Consider the following 20,296-nt stretch of genomic DNA (forward strand, 5'->3'; position numbering starts at 1 on the left):
TGAACTGAACTGAGTGAGACAAAAGGAAAGAATCAGGGTACCAGCAGGAAACAAATGGCCAACAGGTACCTGAAAAGGTACTATCACTAAACATCAGAGAAATGCAAATCAAAATCACAACGAACTATCACTTCATACCCGTTGGAATGGCTATCATCAGACAAGAGACAGCTATGTTGGTGAGGATGTGGAGAAAAAGGAACCCTTGTGCACTGTTGGTGGGAATGTAAATTGGTTTAATCACTATGGAAAATATGGAGGTTCCACAAAAACTAAAAAACAGAACTACCAGCATTCCTACTTTTCTGGGTATATAGCCAAAGGAAGTGAAAATAGAATCTCAAAGAGATAGCCGCACCCCTGTGTTCAATGCCGCATTATTCATAATAGCCATGACATGGAAATAACCTCAGTATCCAAAGTGTCCACTGGAGGATAAATGGATAAGAAAACATGGCAGACATGCAAACATACGCAACACACTAGAAAATTATTCAGCCATGAGAAAGAAATACTGCCATTTGCAACAAAATAGATGAACCCTGAGGGCATTATTCTAAATGAAGCCAGACAGAAAGATAAATATTGCATAGTATCATTTATATATGCTGCTGCTGCTGCTAAGTCGCTTCAGTCGTGTCCGACTCTGTGCGACCCCATAGACAGCAGCCCACCAGGCTCCCCCGTCCCTGGGATTCTCCAGGCAAGAACACTGGCCTGGGTTGCCATTTCCTTCTCCAATGCATGAAAGTGAAAAGTGAAAGTGAGGTCGCTCAGTCGTGTCTGATTCTTAGCAACCTCATGGACTGCAGCCCACCAGGCTCCTCTGTCCATGGGATTTTCCAGGCAAGAGTACTGGAGTGGGGTGCCATTGCCTTCTCCCATCATTTACATATAGAATCTAAAAAAAAATTTTTTTAAGTCAAACTCATAGAAACAGAGAGTAGAAAATGGCTACCAGAGGCTGAGAGGTGGGGAAAATAGAGATCAGTAAAAGGCCAGTAAAAACCTTACAACTGCACAATGAATAAGGTCTGAGGATCTAAGGTAAAACATGGTGACTACAGTTGATAACACTGTATATTTAAAAAAAGAAAGATGACGCAATCAAAAGCTATTTAAGGAGATTCACTAGTGGAATTGTTGAGGGATTAAATATGAGGATAAGGAGAGAGGGAGAGTCTAGAAGGACTTGAGTATATTTATCTCTTGAGTAACTGGAGAGTATCACTAACTGAAATGAGTAAAGAAGCAATTTGGGGCCAGGGCATTAGCTTTGGACATGTTGAACATGAAGTGCTAACTAGAGGTAGATATCAAATAAGCAGTGGGATGCAACTCTGAAGTTTGAGGTGGGGACGTTTGGGCTGATGATACACAAATACCAAATACTAATGGGTTGAGACCCATTAGTATTTGGGTTGTCGTGGAAGCCATGTGAAGAGACACAAGGAGACTACAAAGTGAGAAGCAGAGAAGGTTGGAGTCCTGAGGACAACAGGGGCTAAAGAAAAGATGAGATTGAAAGGAAAAGGAGAGTATCAGGACAAGAAGAAAGGAAAGTAAGAGAAGCAAAGAGGTAGTTAGTGGGCAAAGAAGAGTAGCTGACATGACAGAACATCGGGTCCTGACTGAACAGGGAAAAGAGGGAAGCCAGAGGAGGTTGGCAGATTGGAAGAAGAGGGGGTGGCAACAGCCTCAGTTATAACGACAATGGTGAAGATGATATGATGGAGGTGGTAGTAAGAGTAAACAGTAAGAATGTGAGAGAGCAATGTGTGCTTAGTGTGAGCTACTGCAGTTCAATTTCTCAGAGTGATTACAGAATATTTTTCTTATTTTTTTGGTCAGTTTTTCTTTTTTTTTAATTTTATTTTATTTTTAAACTTTACAATATTGTATTGGTTTTGCCAAATATTGAAATGAATCCGCCACAGGTATACATGTGTTCCCCATCCTGAACCCTCCTCTCTCCTCCCTCCCCATACCATCCTTCTGGGTCGTCCCAGTGCACCAACCCCAAAGAATATTTTTCAATATGTGTACTATACTGTATCATTTTGCACATCCTGAGTACTATATGCTCAGGATAAAGGACAAAACTAGAGTAATAAGTAGGCTCTGCCTTCACTGGGTATGAATTTAGTTATACAGGATCAGATGTGACTGAAATCTTATAAGCTGACATAACAAAACAAGCATTTTTTTTCTTTAAGGAGTAGAGAACAAGTGTTAGGTAATAAACAGACAGACATAGGTTGCTGCTAAGTCGCCTCAGTCGTGTCCGACTCCTAGCGACCCCATGGACTGCAGCCCACCAGGCTCCTCCGTCCAAGGTTACATTTTTTTAATTTATTTTTAATTGGAGGATAATTGCTTTACAATACTGTATTGGCTTCTGCTATACAGCAATGTGAATCAGCCATAAGTATATATCTGTCCCCTCCCCCTTGTACCGCCCCCCCACCTCACCCACCCCTCTAGGCTGTCACAGAATACTGCATTGAGCTCCCAGTGTTATACAGCAACTTTCTATTAGCTATCTATTCTACATATGGCAATGTATTAGGTTACATTTTAAAGAACCTTTTCTTAGAGTTCATAAAGTGATACTTTTCCACTTTTTAGCTTGTACAAGGTTACAAAAGATTTAAGAATAGTATCTATTGTAAAAACAAGTATTGCCACATGTGGTTGTTCAGTAGCTATTTATATTTTCTTTCCTTTAATAAGTATCCAAGATTCCTCTCATAGTAATTGCTAGAATGATAAATACAATGGTAACTCATAAAATTTCTTATGGCAACATCTTAAAACCTAATAGTAATGGAAGGAAAACAAAATACTTTAGGAAATGATTAATGATTAATTTTTTTTAACTGTCAATTTTCAGTTGTGTTTTCTATGTTAGAATTCTAAGTCTCCCAAGGTTTCCACCCCCTGATTATTTAATCATCACTAATCTGCTGCTTGGAGAAGGCAATGGCAACCCACTCCAGTACTCGTGCCTGGAAAATCCCATGGACAGAGGAGCCTGGTAGGCTGCAGTCCATGGGGTCGCTAAGAGTCAGACACGACGGAGCGACTTCCCTTTCACTTTTCTCTTTCATGCACTGGAGAAGGAAATGGCAACCCACTCCAGTGTTCTTGCCTGGAGAATCCCAGGGACGATGGAGCCTGGTGGGCTGCCGTCTCTGGGGTCACACAGAGTTGGACACAACTGAAGCGACTTAGCATAGCATAGCATAGCAATCTGCTGCTGCTGCTACTAAGTCGCTTCAGTCGTGTCCGACTCTGTGTGACCCCAGAGACGGCAGCCCACCAGGCTCTCCCGTCCCTGGGATTCTCCAGGCAAGAACACTGGAGTGGGTTGCCATTTCCTTTTCCAGTGCATGAAAGTGAAAAGTAAAGCGAAGTCGCTCCGTCGTGTCTGACTCTTATCGATCCCATGGACTGCAGCCTTCCAGGCTCCTCTGTCCATGGGATTTTCCAGGCAAGAGTACTGGAGTGGGGTGCCATTGCCTTCTCCGAAGCACTAATCTAGATACTGCTATAAAGAGACTTAAAGTAGAGATAGTATCTTGAATTATCCAGGTGAAGCCAATATAATCATATGAACTCTTAGAGGCAGCAGTCAGAGATATGAGGCAGAGAAAGGTAGAAAAAGGCTGAGGCAGAAGAGGAAGTCAGAGATAAAAACACGCAAAGTCCTCCACCCACCGTTGCTGGCTTTGAAGATGGAGAAAAGAAGCCATGAGCCAATGAATGTAGGCAGCCTCTAGAAACCGAGAACAACCCCCCCACAACCACCCCTGCCCGCCAACAGCCAGCAAGGAAATGCAGCCCTCAATCCTACCACAGCATGGAACTGAATTCTGATCTCAATCTCATCTTTTCTTTAGCCCCTGTTGTCCTCAGGACTCCAACCTTCTCTGCTTCTCATTTTGTAGTCTCCTTGTGTCTCTTCACATGGCTTCCACGACAACCCAAATACTAATGGGTCTCAACCCATTAGTATTTGGTATTAGTGTATCATCAGCCCAAACGTCCCCACCTCAAACTTCAGAGTTGCATCCCACTGCTTATTTGGTATCTACCTCTAGTTAGCACTTCATGTTCAACATGTCCAAAGCTAATGCCCTGGCCCCAAATTGCTTCCTTACTCATTTCAAGGGATCTTCCCGACCCAGAGATCAAACCCGTCTCTCTTTTTATTTTGGAAATGTAACCTTTTATTTTGGAAATGCTTAAATCTTCAGAAAATTTAGGAGAAAAGTGCAAAGAATACTCTTATACCTATGCCTCTACTAATCAATTGCTAACAGTGTCCAATAATTGTTTGCTTTCTCACTCTCTCTAAACATTTAAACATCACTCCCTCTTTCTCCTTCTCCTTCTTAGGAAAGAAAGGGTAGTACTGCTTACATTAACATAACCCTGCTGAATAAACATCATTCTGAAACAATAAATCAAAAAGAAACTTTTTCAGGACTTCCCTGGTACAGTGATTAAGAATCTGCCTTGCAATGCAGGGGATGAGGGTTCTACCCCTAGTTGGAGAACTAAGATCCCACATGCTATGGGGCAACTAAACCCAAGCACCACAACTACCGAGCCAGTTTGCCTCAACTAGAGTCTGTGCACTGCAACCAAGATCCTGCATGCCAAAACTATTAAATCTGATGCGGCCAAATAAATTAATTAAATTAAATAAAGCCTTTTTAAAAAAAGAAGAAACCTTTTCTAAACAAGACATGCAAATGGTCAAGAAGCAGATGAAAAGATTCTCAACATCATTAATCATCAGGGAAATGCAAATCCAAACCACAATGAGACATTACTTCAAACCCGTTAGGATGGCTGGCCCAGTAAACACACAAACAAAAAACAAAATAACAAATGCTACAAGGATGTGGAAAAATTGGAGTCCTTGTGCACTGTTGATGGGAATATAAAATTGATATAGCCACTATATAAAATAGTACAGACTTTCCTCAAAAATTTAAAATCAGAAGTACCCAGTGACGTGGCACTCCCACTTCTGGGTATATATACAAAATAACTGAAAGAATATCTCAAAGAGATATTATATGAGCACTCCCATGTTCCCTATGGCATTATTTACAACAGCCAAGAAGTGGAAGTAACCCAAATGTCCATCAACTGATGAGCGGATAAAAAAGGTGGTATACACACACAGCGGAATATTATTCAACCTTTGAAAACAAAGATATCCTATCATACATACCAGATGAATAAATCTTGAGGATATTCAAGTAAACAAAGCCAGTCACACACACAAAAAAATTACTGCATGATTCTACTTACACAAGTTATCTAAAGAAGTCAAACACATAGAAAAAGAAAGTAGAATGTGGTTAGCAGGATGGTATGGAGGGGAAAAAGGGGAGCTCTTATTCAATAGGCACAGAGTTTCAGTTTTGCAAGATTACAAGTTCTACAGATTTGTTGCCGAAAAATGTGCATATGTTAACAGTACTGTACTATAATCTTAAAAATGGTTGAGATGGAAAACTTTGTGCTGCGTGTTTTTGACCACAATAAAAAAAACAAAAGGAAAAAAAATCCACAACATCATGATCACCCCTAAAACAGATATTGTTTAATTTCATTAAAGTTCAGTTCAGTTGCTCAGTCGTGTCCGACTCTTTTCGACCCCATGAATCGCAGCACGCCAGGCCTCCCTGTCCATCACCAACTCCAGGAGTTCACCCAGACTCACGTCCATCGAGTCAGTGATGCCATCCAGCCATCTCATCCTCTGTCGTCCCCTTCTCCTCCTGCCCCCAATCCCTCCCAGCATCAGAGTCTTTTCCAATGAGTCAACTCTTCACATGAGGTGGCCAAAGTACTGGAGTTTCAGCTTTAGCATCATTCCTTCCAAAGAAATCCCAGGGCTTATCTCCTTCAGAATGGACTGGTTGGATCTCCTTGCAGTCCAAGGGACTCTCAAGAGTCTTCTCCAACACCACAGTTCAAAAGCATCAATTCTTCAGCGCTCAGCCTTCTTCACAGTCCAACTCTCACATCCGTACATGACCACAGGAAAAACCATAGCCTTGACTAGACAAACCTTTGTTGGCAAAGTAATGTCTCTGCTTAATTATCAAAAAAAATCCTCTACTATTTCTAAAGAAAAATTCATCGACTAATATTTTGGTATTTTAAACATGTTCATTTTGCAGTATTCTGCTATTTCTAAACCCATATGCATTGTAGATTAAAGGGTTTTAAAGAAAAATTATTCACAAAATATTTAAATGTCTAGAACTAAATATGTTAAAAATGTGAGACATTTATCTTTCCAGTCAGTGTGAAAATATGGTATTTAACAGAATAGTATAGTATTGTTTTTCAAAGCAACTTTAAGGAATGAAAACCGTAAAAAAAAGAAAACTATAAAGAATACAAAACATTAAGATGAAAAGCTGAGGTACTGGGAAGATAACAATGAAGAAACCCTTTTACTGCATGCTAGACCCAGATAATCACGATGGTGTGATCACTGACCTAGAGCCAGACATCCTGGAATGTGAAGTCAAGTGGGCCTTAGAAAGCATCACTACGAACAAAGCTAGTGGAGGTGATGGAATTCCAGTTGAGCTATTTCAAATCCTGAAAGATGATGCTGTGAAAGTGCTGCACTCAATATGCCAGCAAATTTGGAAAACTCAGCAGTGGCCACAGGACTGGAAAAGGTCAGTTTTCATTCCAATCCCAAAGAAAGGCAATGCCAAAGAATGCTCAAACTACCACACAATTACACTCATCTCACACGCTAGTAAAGTAATGCTCAAAATTCTCCAAGCCAGGCTTCAGCAATACGTGAACCATGAACTTCCTGATGTTCAAGCTGGTTTTAGAAAAGGCAGAGGAACCAGAGATCAAATTGCCAACATCTGCTGGATCATGGAAAAAGCAAGAGAGTTGCAGAAAAACATCTATTTCTGCTTTATTGACTATACCAAAGCCTTTGACTGTGTGGATCACAATAAACTGTGGAAAATTCTGAAAGAGATGGGAATACCAGACCACCTGACCTGTCTCTTGAGAAATTTGTATGCAGGTCAGGAAGCAACAGTTAGAATTGGACATGGAACAACAGACTGGTTCCAAATAGGAAAAGGAGTTCGTCGAGGCTGTATATTGTCACCCTGTTTATTTAACTTATGTTAAATAAGAGTACATCATGAGAAACACTGGACTGGAAGAAACACAAACTGGAATCAAGACTGCCGGGAGAAATCTCAATAACCTCAGATATGCAGATGACACCACCCTTTTGGCAGAAAGTGAAGAGGAACTCAAAAGCCTCTTGATGAAAGTGAAAGTGGAGAGTGAAAAAGTTGGCTTAAAGCTCAACATTCAGAAAACGAAGATCATGGCATCCGGTCCCACCACTTCATGGGAAATAGATGGGGAAACAGTGGAAACAGTGTCAGACTTTATTTGGGGGGTCCAAAATCACTGCAGATGGTGATTGCAGCCATGAAATTTAAAAGACGCTTACTCCTTGGAAGGAAAGTTATTACCAACCTAGATAGCATATTGAAAAGCAGAGACATTACTTTGCCAACAAAGGTTCGTCTAGTCAAGGCTATGGTTTTTCCTGTGGTCATGTACGGATGTGAGAGTTGGACTGTGAAGAAGGCTGAGCGCTGAAGAATTGATGCTTTTGAACTGTGGTGTTGGAGAAGACTCTTGAGAGTCCCTTGGACTGCAAGGAGATCCAACCAGTCCATTCTGAAGGAGATAAGCCCTGGGATTTCTTTGGAAGGAATGATGCTAAAGCTGAAACTCCAGTACTTTGGCCACCTCATGTGAAGAGTTGACTCATTGGAAAAGACTCTGATGCTGGGAGGGATTGGGGGCAGGAGGAGAAGGGGACGACAGAGGATGAGATGGCTGGATGGCATCACTGACTCGATGGACATGAGTCTGGGTGAACTCCTGGAGTTGGTGATGGACAGGGAGGCCTGGCGTGCTGCGATTCATGGGGTCGAAAAGAGTCGGACACGACTGAGCAACTGATCTGATCTGATCTGATAGCCTGAAAGTGTGTGAGTATGAAATCTGCATGAGAATTCACCATTTCTTTGAGTTTATTACAGTGACTAATAATAATATCAAAAGGCTGCATTATAATTCTATGCTTAAATTTAAGACATTATGGGATGCATATGCTCCCTGTATAGTCACTACTTTAAGAAAGCTAATCATAGTTATGGAGATTCAGTTTCAGGCAAAGGCAAAAGTTTAACCCTGTACAGCACGTATTAAAGAGCTGATGAACCACACCACCTACAGTCCTCCCTTTGGAGAACAAGAAACAATACTTGCTTTTATTACCCTTAAATTTAAAATAATCCTGGGAGTTGAAAATGAGCAAGAAGCCATATTATTCTTACTACAGTATTTGTCAACCTTGTCAATATTATCAACTAAACCATATCAGTAACCCTACAAGACACTAAATCCTGCAAAAATATACACATGAAGTAAAAAAGAACCAAACCATCTACAGCAGTCACGTTTGAAGACTAGTACTAATGTAAATCAAAGAGCCAGGTAGGTATCAGAAATGTTAAAGTGCTGACACCCTCATTAGAACATGCCATTTATCCATCCATTCGTAACAGCCCTACTGAACACATTGAAACTGTTAGTTATTTTTTAAGAGGCTACCTTAAGAAATTTAAAACTTTTGCAATTTAAAGGACTTGAAAAACCCTCATAAGCACCCAAGTATCTCAGACTTCAAATGCCATTAGCATTCCAGCAGCCTTTTATATGTAACAGGGCACGCACGTAGGCAGAATGACTGGAATGGAAAATGTGTCTAATCTAAGTATAGAGAATTAGCTTAAATTGTCTTAACTTTCATTCTTCCAGGACTTAATGACAGTGAGAAGAAGGAAGGTATTATAAAGGAAAACCAATGAATTATAGGGCTGTTGTGTTATCAGTCCCACTCAGGCTATGAGCAAACTCTAAACAAAGTGGATCCTAATTTGTTGAAAACACACTGCTAAAAAGAGACAAACACAGGTGTCAACTTGGGTCACCACACAGGCCCCAAAGAGTACCATCACAATGCTGTGTGGAAGAAAAACACTGCCTAAACATGGTCCAAACTAGTGAACATGAACACACCTACAGATCCTGTTCTCAGAGGCAGGATTCTACTCTGTTCAATGTGCCACAACATATAGCTAGTCCAGGAAATACTAATTCCCAGGTAAGCTTTCAACAAACTAGCCAGGAAGGACAGAACTTGAAGTTAATGTGCTCTGGGAATGTTGCCTTGCCCTGAGCCGTTGTTTGCTCAGGTAAATGCTGCTGGGCTATACCTACTTCTAGCAGATCACAAGCCCTCTTGGTTCACAGAGAGGCCGCACAGGCAGTGTGCCTGCACTGGTCCTCTGGACGAAGTACTCTCTACACCAAAAAGCTGGCATGGGTGGAATTTATAACAAGAAGCAGTGAGAAGAACCATGTCAATGGGATAAACTAAATTTCTTTTTTTACAGCTTTATTGAGATATAATTCACATACCATACAATTTATTCATTTAAAGTATACAATTCAGTGGATCTTAGTATATTTACAGAGTTGTGCACAGCATCAATTTTAGAATATTTCCTTTACCCCATAAGAAACCCCATACCCATTTCCCCACAACCCTCCCAGTCCTAGGCAAGAACTAATCTATCTTCTGTCTTTACAGATTTGCCTTTGCTGGCTACTTCAAATAAACGGAACCCCAGAATATGTGATCTTTTATGAGTGGCTTCTTTCATATATTTAATGGTTTCAAGGTTCATCCATGTTATAGCATATATCAATTCTTCATTTCTCTTTATTGTTGAACAATATTCTACTACATGGGTATATACTATTATCAGTCTTTCTCTTCACAAGCAGAAGAATCTCCTTTGCTACATAAACAAAACTGCAAAAAGTAATTAGGTCCCCACATTAGTCCATAAATGCCTACTTAAGCCATATTATAGCTGAAAACTTATCATAAATTGCATCATACTACAGTTTCTAGAAAGTGTTGGTTTCTCAGTCATGTCCAACTCTGCAACCCCATGGACTGCAGGCTCCTCTGTCCATGGGATTCTCCAGGCAAGAATACTGGAGTCGGTTGCCATCTCCTCCTCCAGAGGATCTTCCCAACCCAAGCATTGAACCCGGGTCTCCTGCTTTGCAGGTGGACTCTACCATTTGAGCCACCAGTGAAGTCCACTGTTCCTAGAAACATTCTACAGTTTCCATAAACATTATCAATTATCACAGTGACCTTCGGATTAAAGAAAATACTGAGAATGAAGCTCCTTTATAGGTAATTGCTTAAAATTTTTTCCTGTAAACCACAGTAGGAAGAGAAACTTGCAAGTCCTAAGGCCTGAACACCTCAGAACAGAACTACTTTTGGACTCCACCCACTTGAAGACAGAAGAGCAAAACTGTAAGCAAGCATACAAAGCTGGTCTCTGAAACTTTCCTCTCTTCTTGCTGGGCCCTTCACCTCATCCCCCTATCTTTGAAATTTAATTCCTTCAGTGCTCTTCACCCCAACCCTATCTCCAAACAAAACAAAATCTTTTATATATCTATTGACTAATTACAGCTTTACTTTAAAATATTACATTTACATGAAAATGTTACTTACACCAGACATTTTCTAAGACTTTCTCCCAAAACCTGAAATGAGAATTAAGTTTTCCTTCAAAGAACTTCTGGTAGGAATTAGCTCGTAAGGGGAGAGTTTTTCATTTTGTTTTTACCAAGAGACCCTCTCATATCACAGTAAATCCATCCCATGGTAAATCAAATCTAGTCATTCTCTCAGAATAATGCATATGTAGGAGAATGAGAGAAAGTAAGAAACTGTTGTTAATTTTGTTAAGGCATGATAATGGTATTATGATTATGTCAAAAGTATCATTATCTGTTAGAAATTCATACTAAGGCATTTAAATGAAATTATGTGATATATGGGATCTGCTTCAAAATATTTTAGTTGGAAAAAGGACACAGGGGAAGGGACATGAAACAAAATACTGATAATTGTTGAGGGCAAGTAACAGGTACCTGAGAGTACATTATTCTTTTCTGCTTTATGTATGTATAAAAATTTCTATAGTAAAATACTTTTTAAAAAGAGAGAAACTGTTCTCTTCCTCTCAGGCAGTCTTTTGTCCCTTCACTTTTTATTCATAGCACTTTTATTTCTAAGGTTATTTGATTAATGTTTGTCTCCTTGACTAGACTTTAAGCTCCATGAGGATCACAAGGGTGTTTGTTTAGCTTCTGCAGAATCCCAACCCCCTCACAGAGTTTCTGGCATGTGAAAAGCATAGACAAATATTTACTAAGTAAATGATGAAGTCAGTAAAATTAAGTCATATCATGCCCCTAGATCAATAAAGACTCAACAAATAAAAGAGGGGATGATAGAAAGTCAGGGACCTTTGGTAGAAGGAAATGAACATATTTACTTACATGTAAATTTACCATTTAAGTTCACATGCTTTTCTATTAAAAATGCAGTTAAGATGCCACAAAATAGATTTAACTACATGTAGCTGAGTTACAGAAAAACATCTACTTCTGCTTTATTGACTATGCCAAAGCCTTTGACTGTGTGGATCACAACAAACTGGAAAACTAAGAGACGGGAATACCAGACCACCTTACCTGCCTCCTGAGAAATCTGTATGCAGGTCAAGAAGCAACAGTTAGTACTGGACATGGAACAACAGACTGGTTCCAAATAGGAAAAGGAGAACGTCAAGGCTGTATATTGTTACTCTGCTTATTTAACTTATATGCAGAATACGTCATATGAAATTCCAGGCTGGATGAAGCACAAGCTGGAATCAAGATTGCCAGGAGAAATATCATTAACCTCAGATACGCAGATGACACCACCCTTATGGCAGAAAGCAAAGAGGAACTAAAGAGCCTCTTGATGAAAGTGAAAGAGGAGAGTAAAAAAGTTGGCTTAAAACTCAACATTCAGGAAACTAAGCTCATGGCATCTGGTCCCATCACTTCATGGCAAATAGATGGAGAAACAATGGAAACAGTGACAGACTTTTATTTTGGGGGGTTCTAAAAATCACTGAAGATGGTGATTGCAGCCATGAAATTAAAAGATGCTTACTCCTTAGAAGGAAAGTTATGACCAACCCAGACAGCATATTAAAAAGCAGAGACGTTACTTTGCCAACAAAGGTCCGTCTAGTCAAGGCTATGGTTTTTCCAATGGTCATGCATGGATGTGAGAGTTGGACTGTGAAGAAAGCTGAGTGCCAAAGAATTGATGCTTTTGAACTGTAGTGTTGGAGAAGACTCTTGAGAGTCCCTTGGACTGCAAGGAGATCCAACCAGTCCATTCTAGGGGAGATCAGTCCTGGGTTTATTGAAAGGACTGATACCAAAGCTGAAACTCCAATACTTTGGCCACCTCATGTGAAGTGTTGACTCATTGGAAAAGACTCTGATGCTGGGAGGGATTGGGGGCAGGAGGAGAAGGGGACGACAGAGGATGAGATGGCTGGATGGCATCACCGACTCAATGGACATGAGTTTGAGTGAACTCCGGGAGTTGGTGATGGACAGGGAGGCCTGGCGTGCTGCGATTCATGGCGTTGCGAAGAGTCGGACACGACTGAGCAACTGAACTGAACTGAACTGAAAATCACTGCAAATGGTGACTGTAGCCATGAAATTAAAAGATGCTTGCTCCTTGAAAGAAAAGCTATGACCAACCTAGACAGCACATTAAAAAGCAGATACATTACTTTGCTGACAAAGGTCTAATCAAGGCTATGGTTTTTCCAGTAATCATGTATGGATGTGAGAGTTGGACTATAAAGAAAGTTGAGTGCCGAAGAATTGATGCTTTTGAATTGTGGTGTTGAAGAAGACTCTTGAGAGTCTCCTGGACTGCAAGGAGATCCAAGGAGGTCCATCCTAAAGGAAATCAGTCCTGAATATCCATTGGAAGGACCAATGCTAAAGTTGAAACTCCAATACTTTGGCCAACTGATGTGAAGAACTGACTCATTTGAAAAGAACCTGATGCAAGGAAAGATTGAAGGCAGGAGGAGAAGGGGACGACAGAGGATGAGATGGTTGGAAGGCATCACCGATTCGATGGACCTGAGTTTGAGTAAGCTCTGGGAGTTGGTGATGGACAGAGAAGCCTGGTATGCTGCAGTCCATGGGGTCACAAAGAGTCGGACATGACTGAGCAACTGAACTGAAACTGAGCTTATCCTCACTACATTCATGTGATTACACAGCTAAGAACCACAATTTCTACTTATGATATGGAAACTATGGAACCAGAAAGTTACGAAATTTTTTCAAGGTCATAATGAACCAGATGCACAAATGAACAAAACTCAGCTCTGTCCTCATGCCTCACGCTGTTCCCAAAGGAACATCATTTTAAAGAAAATCAGGGACTTCCCTGGCTGTCCAGTGTTTAAGACTCCACGCTCACAATGCTCAAAGCCTGGTCAGGGAACTAAGATCCTACAAGCCACATGGCACTGCCAAAAAACAACAAAAATAAATAAAATAAAATTTAAAAGATCATAAAAATAAAAAATGAAAGGAGTATTGTATATGTTAATTCAACTTTCAGTGACTGAGAAACTGAATAGATAGCTGTACAATAGTCTTAGATGAAAATATTTTTCTTTGACTTCATCCAAAACAATTTACAGTTGAAGCACCTAGTGGAAGAAAAAAAAAAAAAAGTGAGACCTAGCCAGGCTCCTCTGCCCATGGAATTCTCTAAGCAAGAATACTGGAGTGGGTAGCCACTCCCTTCTCCAGGGAATCTTCCCAATTCAAGGATCAAACCCAGGTTTCCCACATTGCAGGCATTCTTTACCATCTGAGCCACCAGGGAAGCTCCACACAGTAGAAGTAGTATTAAAAACAAAAGGTGAAGCATTTAAGCAATGGAGAACAGAAGGCATGACACTGAGTAATGTGAAGGCCTTTTTATTCAGCGGGTTAAACTGAAAAGGTATGGTGAAGGACAACTAACAAGAAAATTCCTAAACACTAATAAATAATAAATACTAATACCAAGACAATGTTTAAAACACCAGTACTCCAGGTTCCCAAGTTCTAAAATTTATCACAAATACAATACTATAACCAACAAAGTTTTCTATTTAATCATTATTTTATATAGAAATAGCCTACTAATATATAACTATGCCCCCAAATCCTTTTGAAATGCTGAGGACCTGAGTTTACCTTAATTTGGTAATGGATAATGATGCACACATTCTGGAAGGCAGAATTACTAAATGTTTGCCATTAACAGAAGCCTAACTATTTGAAAAACTAACCTTAACTCAGCCAATCTGAAAGTTCTTATGCTATGGTGCCAAAAAAATGTCACAATCACTTGTGTGGAGAACGTTGAGAACCAAATGAATCAAAGTCTAAAAGTGTGCCACAAAATCTAAAAAAAAAAAGCTGGACAGTTTTAGTTACGAAAAAAGATTTTAAATATCTCAAACTAATTTTGAGAATAGAGTCTGGAAAGTGGTTTGTTTTCCTTTTTTTTTTTTTTTTCTCTTCACATAAAGGGTTACAAAGAGGTATCTGGCCTGGATTGAATTCTACACTGGGTTTCTCTACTGTTTTCGGGCACAATTACTACTGGCGGAGTTGCTACAAAGGCTCAGAACAATCAGTTTTACTCCTATATTCTTCATTTTATGAGCTATCAATCAAGCTTCCAACTTGAAGTACATCACTCATTGCAGAGCAGTGATTCACACATGCAATTTCCAAACAAAAATGAAAGATTTACGTGCCCCACGACGGTTTCTTCTCAACTTTTAAAATAATTGATAAAAGCACCACCTAATGAATTCCCATCCCCAAATAATCTATCGATACCTTTAAGCATTTTAATGTAAGCGGTAAAGGAATACTGTTCTCTGAATGCAGACACAACTGCTGACCCACGCGAAGAACTGATTTGTAGTTGTTTTTCCACTTGGGTGATGGATTTGCGCTCAGCTACTCATGGTGTCTACTAGGTCCCCCTGGTGACTAACATGAAAGCTGTAGCAGGGTTCGAAGACACAGACTGGCAGCGGAATAGAGGGTGGAATGGGAAATTATGAAAAATTAACACGCGAATAGTATACATGACATAACAGAATTACATTTGCATTGTTGGCGTATTCGGGATCCGCACAAGACATTGTCCCCTTCCTTTTAAAAAGCAAACATCCATCCGCCTCGCTTGAGCCCTTGCTCCCGTTTAAATCACGGGTGTGATGGAGATCGAACCAAGTGGTTCAGCCCGAGGCACATGCCGCTTCACCAGGGTATGAAGAAAACACTGATGTGACAATTTGTCATAATTTTCTAAAATATGGAGGAATGACACACCACCTTTCCTACCACCTACTGAGGACTCAGGACTGAACCGAGAACAGCCTCCCTGCGGGGCCCACCAGGGAGGGGGGAGGAGAGCAATGGACCAGGGAGAGGACCGCGGCACGTCCCGAGCCCAGACTGCGGAGCCCCAAACGCGAGGGGCGTGGGGTCGCACCCAGGTCACGTCCCGGGGCTCTCGGGATGCGAGGCGCCGAGGGCGAGCCCGGACCGGTCGGGACGCTGGGGGGCGGCGGGACAGCGCCGCGGTGGAGGCTGCGGCGCCGGGTCAGCGAGGGAGGGCGCGCCGCCAGGTGCCGGACGGCAGGGGGCAGCGGGGTTCGGGCGGGCGCCGACCCAGGGAGGAAGGAGGAAGGCGGGCAAGTCCCGCGCAGAGAGCGGGCGCGCGGCGGGCTCGCCGCCGGCCTACCTGGAGGTAACAGGGCTTCCTTAGCCAGGCCCCCGGACAGAGACTCCTCGCCATGGTAATCACACATCGCCCCGCCGCGCCGCAGTCAGAGGCGGACCCGAGCGCCGGCGACCCGGCTCCCCGCCTTTCCCCGCCTCCCCGCCCCCAGTCCGGCCGGGCCCGCCCACTCCTCCGCCCCCGTCGCGGCGCGCGCCGCGCTCCCCCCGGCCCCGCTGCGGCGACGGCGGCCGGCGGCCCGAGGCCCGGCCTCCTGCTCTGCTCGCCCGGCTGCCGCTGCTGTCAGAGCCGCCGCTGCCGGCTCCGCCATAAAGGGGAGTCGCGCCTCGCTCGGCCGACACAAATCCAACTGCGCCTCGCGCTTAAAGGGGAGGCGTGCGGAGGAAGGAGGGGGCGCCGCGGAAGCCGGGGTGTCGCTTTTTCGGCGCCTGGAGGGGAGGGCCGTGGAGCCCAGCTCTCCGAACACGCCGACCTAAGTGGCTGCTCCTGGCTACCCTGGCCGCGCGTCCCGCCACCCCGCCCGGCAGGTCTGACGCTTCTTTTGGACTCTGCTCCTTCAGCCCGGACGTGTCTGGGCGGGTTGCGAGGAAATTCAAGGGAAGCGTGGGGCTCCTTCCTTGGGGACCGGCTTTTTCCTCCCTCGCGTACCGTGGCCCTTGCGGCCGCGGGAGCAACCGACTGGCGCATCCCCTGAGCCAACGCAGACGGGGCTCCCCTCTACTGAATGTAACCTGCCCCCACATCCAGCCTTAAACTCTTACAGCCTTAAACTTGTTTTTCCTGAGTACTTTTTAAAGTCTGACCTTTTGGGTTTGAATTGCTTCAAAACAGCTTTAGAGCTTTCCTGGCCCTACCCACGAACCTTGAGTCAAAAGGGAAAAAGACAAACATTACTAAATTAAATACAGTTCTGAAGTCAGGAGGCCCGGGACGTGGCACACTCAGTTAAGGCTACATAACACAGGGTGTGGTGTCTTTCTTTTGACAGTGAAGTCCAAATAAGGGAAAAACAGCCATCCTAGCAGGAGAGAACAGCTGTTGATCCTAGTGACTTGTAAGAAGATGCTTTTTGCTTCTTTTTACCCCATAGGTTGCCACTTAGAACTCAGGCCTCTTGCTCTGACAAGAAGTTTCCTTAGGAGCAAAACGTGACTAACTCTCACTGTGGTTTTTACTTAAGCTTTGTTCTAGTGTTTTCCGTTTCTGAAGAATTGCATTCTTGCCTGCCCCTCCCCCAACCCAAGCACAAACAGGTTTAAAACCTGTGTGGTATTTTATTGCGGCAAATAAACCCGTTTTTCATTGATCTTTCAGCTTGAGTTAAAAGATTTCAGTAATTTCTGAGTATGATAAGTACTGGTTTAATTCGTTCTTTCATTCATTCAATAAACAAATATTAATTGAGCCCCTGGACATTGTTCCAGTTGATTGGGTTATATACCTGAGCAAAATACAAAACCCTCACCCCTTGTGGATATTACATTCTGGAAGTGGGGGCAGCAGGCAACAAGTAATACACAAGAAAATCAAATAGGATAATAAAGCAGATAGAGGGTATGTTAAAGAAAACAAACCGGTGAAGATGAGGAAGACTACAGGTAGAGTTGGGTAGGGGACAAAGATCAGGAATTCAGGACTGGACTTTTTTACATTCAAGATATCTATTGGAAATTCAAGTGGAGATCTTAAATAGGCAGTTGTACATGGGAGTGCAGTGTTAAGAAGGGTGGTCCAAGCTACCATATGCAGCATAAGAGATACCAGCTTTTTTTTTTTTTAAGATGAAAGTTATGTCTTATTCTGTGACCTTACTGAGGACTACAGCCCAGGATATAGGAGTTTTTGCCAGCTCAGTAGTATGATCTGAAAGTCATCAGAAACTTAGATTTGTCCAAAAATAGAGATATTAAATGATATTTAAAGTCACAAGGAAGTGAATATAAATAGAAGAGAACCAAAGATGAAACCTTGTAACTTCAAGGCAGGAGAGTGGATGAACCAGCAAAGGAGATTGAAAAGGAACAGCCAGTGAAGTTGGTGAGCTGAGAGTGAGGTGCCTGGAAGTCAAGTGAATATAATGTTATCAAGGAGGTATTAGTGCTTACATGTGAGTGAGGAAGTGAGGACTGAGAAATAACTACTGGATTTAGTACCATGGAGGCTATGGGAAATGGGAAAAAAAACTTGAGTGGGTTTAAGAGAAAATTGAAGGAGAGAAATTGGAGATACTAATATTATAGGCAATTCTTTTTAGAAGTTCTCCTGTATAAGGGAGCCCAAAAATGATCATGGGGAGCCTACCACCACAGTTAACTGGTGGTGGAAGTGGAGTCAAAAGTAGGTTGGCCAAAAAATTGAAATATTTGTTTCAATGAGAATGATCTAGAAGAGAGGAAATTTTTATGAAGGAGCAAGAAGAGAGAATTGCTAGAGTGGTGCCTTTGAAAGGGGAAACGTTTATGATCTAGCACACAAATGAAAGGATTATCTATAGACAGGAGTACAGACTGTTCATCTATGAAAACTGGAGGGAAGGTCATAGGAGCAGTGGTGAGGATCTGTGGAAGTTCTCTTCTGATAATTTTTTTCAGAGACATATGATGTAAGGTCATCAGCAGGGAAGAGGAGATTCAGAAGAGTAACTGAAGGTGATGAGGAAAGAAGCGAAGATGTGATATATTCATCCAGGAGAATGGAAAGATGAATATACTAGGAAAGAAAATATATCACAGGCCTGCTGAGTGTCATTAAGGGCCCACTTGAGTTAGTTACGTATGGATGTGAGAGTTGGACTGTGAAGAAAGCTGAGCGCCAAAGAATTGATGCTTTTGAACTGTGGTGTTTGAGAAGACTCTTGAGAGTCCTTGGACTGCAAGGAGATCCAACCAGTCCATCCTAAAGGAGATCAGTCCTGGGTGTTCATTGGAAGGACTGATGCTGAAGCTGAAACTCCAATATTTGGCCATCTGATGCGAAGAACTGACTCACTGGAAAAGACCCTGGGAAGGATTGGGGGCAGGAGGAGAAGGGGATGACAGAGGATGACATGGCTGGATGGCATCACCTACTCAATAGACATGAGTTTGGGTGGGCTCTGGGAGTTGGTGATGGACAGGGAGGCCTGGCGTGCTGCGGTTCATGGGGTCGCAAAGAATGGGACACGACTGAGCGACTGAACTGAACTGAACCGAGTTCATGGTCATAAATTTAAGTGGGATAAGTCAGTATGTTTGTCCTTTCTTCCTCCAGCAGTAATTGACTGAGCCAGGATGCAGGCTCAAAGTAAGCTTAGAATTGTATGCAATTAGGTTTTACCAAGGAAATAAGAGCAAGGACAGAGGCACAAGGAAGTCAAAGATGTAAGGGAGTGAGTATGATTCACCATGGAGTTTTAAGATGAGGGAATAGTAGACATGGAGAGACTAAGGTCAGAAAAACTGTGGTTGGATCAGTGAATTGCAGGTCCTTTTGGGGCTGAGGGTCTGTAGGAGTCCAACAAGAAGAGGGAATGATCTGAAAATATAGGTATAACATAAACGGTCTGGCTCCATTTTTGATATTTGATGACAGCTTTCAAGCCCCACCACTTCTTTGCTCCCTGTGTCCCACATCTGGGAAAATTGATCAGAAAGCCCAGCTGCTCACTCCTTTGGTGCCCATGGGAAGTTCAAAGTATACAAGAGCCTGTCCATGTGAGGGACACTTGACCCTGCCCCCCTACACTCACCCCAAACACCATAAACCCTAAGAAAGTCTCCTCTCTCTGTTCCCTCAAGTCATATTTAGACCAACTTGGAGACTGCCCTGCTTTCCTCAGAAAACTTCTCTACGTGTGTAATAAAATTTTTCATACTCTGAAAAAGTTGGTACATGTGTAGCATCATCAGTCTTGACATCCCAAACAAAATACAGGTGGAGGAATCTATCTCAAGTCTGCAGAATGACCATAACAATGTGGCAGTTTGAGTGGGATGCATGCAATAAAGATTATGGAGAAGTGATGAAGTGAATTTGACCATGCCAATGAATGACTAAGGAGTCTGGAATACAGTGTCATTGGAAGTGAGTCAATGAGGGAGTATCATGAGGATTCTCACTATACATATTAAAAACAGCAAGATTTAGGACAAGAGAGATACTGGATAGAAAACGTGTGCTAGACCTCTACAGTCGTGTCTGACTCTGTGCAACCTATGGACTGCAGCCTGCCAGGCTCCTTTGTCCATGAGATTCTCCAGGAATACTGGAGTGGGTTGCTGTGCCCTCCTCCAGGGGATCTTCCTGACCCAGGGATCAAACCTGCATTTCTTGTATCTTCCTGCGTTAGCAGGCTGGTTCTTTACCACTAGCGCCACCTGGGAAGCCCCCTGGATAGGATGCCAGTAGCCAAAAGTTGAAGTCCTGGAGAAATAATTC

At 42.4% G+C, this 20,296-nt stretch overlaps 1 protein-coding gene across 1 annotated transcript in view; it reads right to left on the minus strand.

Moving 5' to 3' along the window:
* Positions 1 to 15,970, minus strand: part of DIPK1A (divergent protein kinase domain 1A) — a 130,010-nt gene extending 114,040 nt beyond the window's left edge. The window contains exon 1 of the mRNA XM_086391212.1: positions 15,884 to 15,970. Within this exon, the coding sequence (XP_086247338.1) occupies positions 15,884 to 15,937 (54 nt within the window). The 5' untranslated portion in view covers positions 15,938 to 15,970. The remainder of the gene's footprint in view (positions 1 to 15,883) is intronic.
* Positions 15,971 to 20,296: the final 4,326 nt, after the last annotated feature.

The sequence above is a fragment of the Bos grunniens genome, chromosome 3 (assembly GCF_055505025.1).
Source record: "Bos grunniens cultivar Pamir isolate PY7600 chromosome 3, Bosgru_T2T1.0, whole genome shotgun sequence".
Taxonomy (NCBI): Eukaryota; Metazoa; Chordata; class Mammalia; order Artiodactyla; family Bovidae; genus Bos; species Bos grunniens.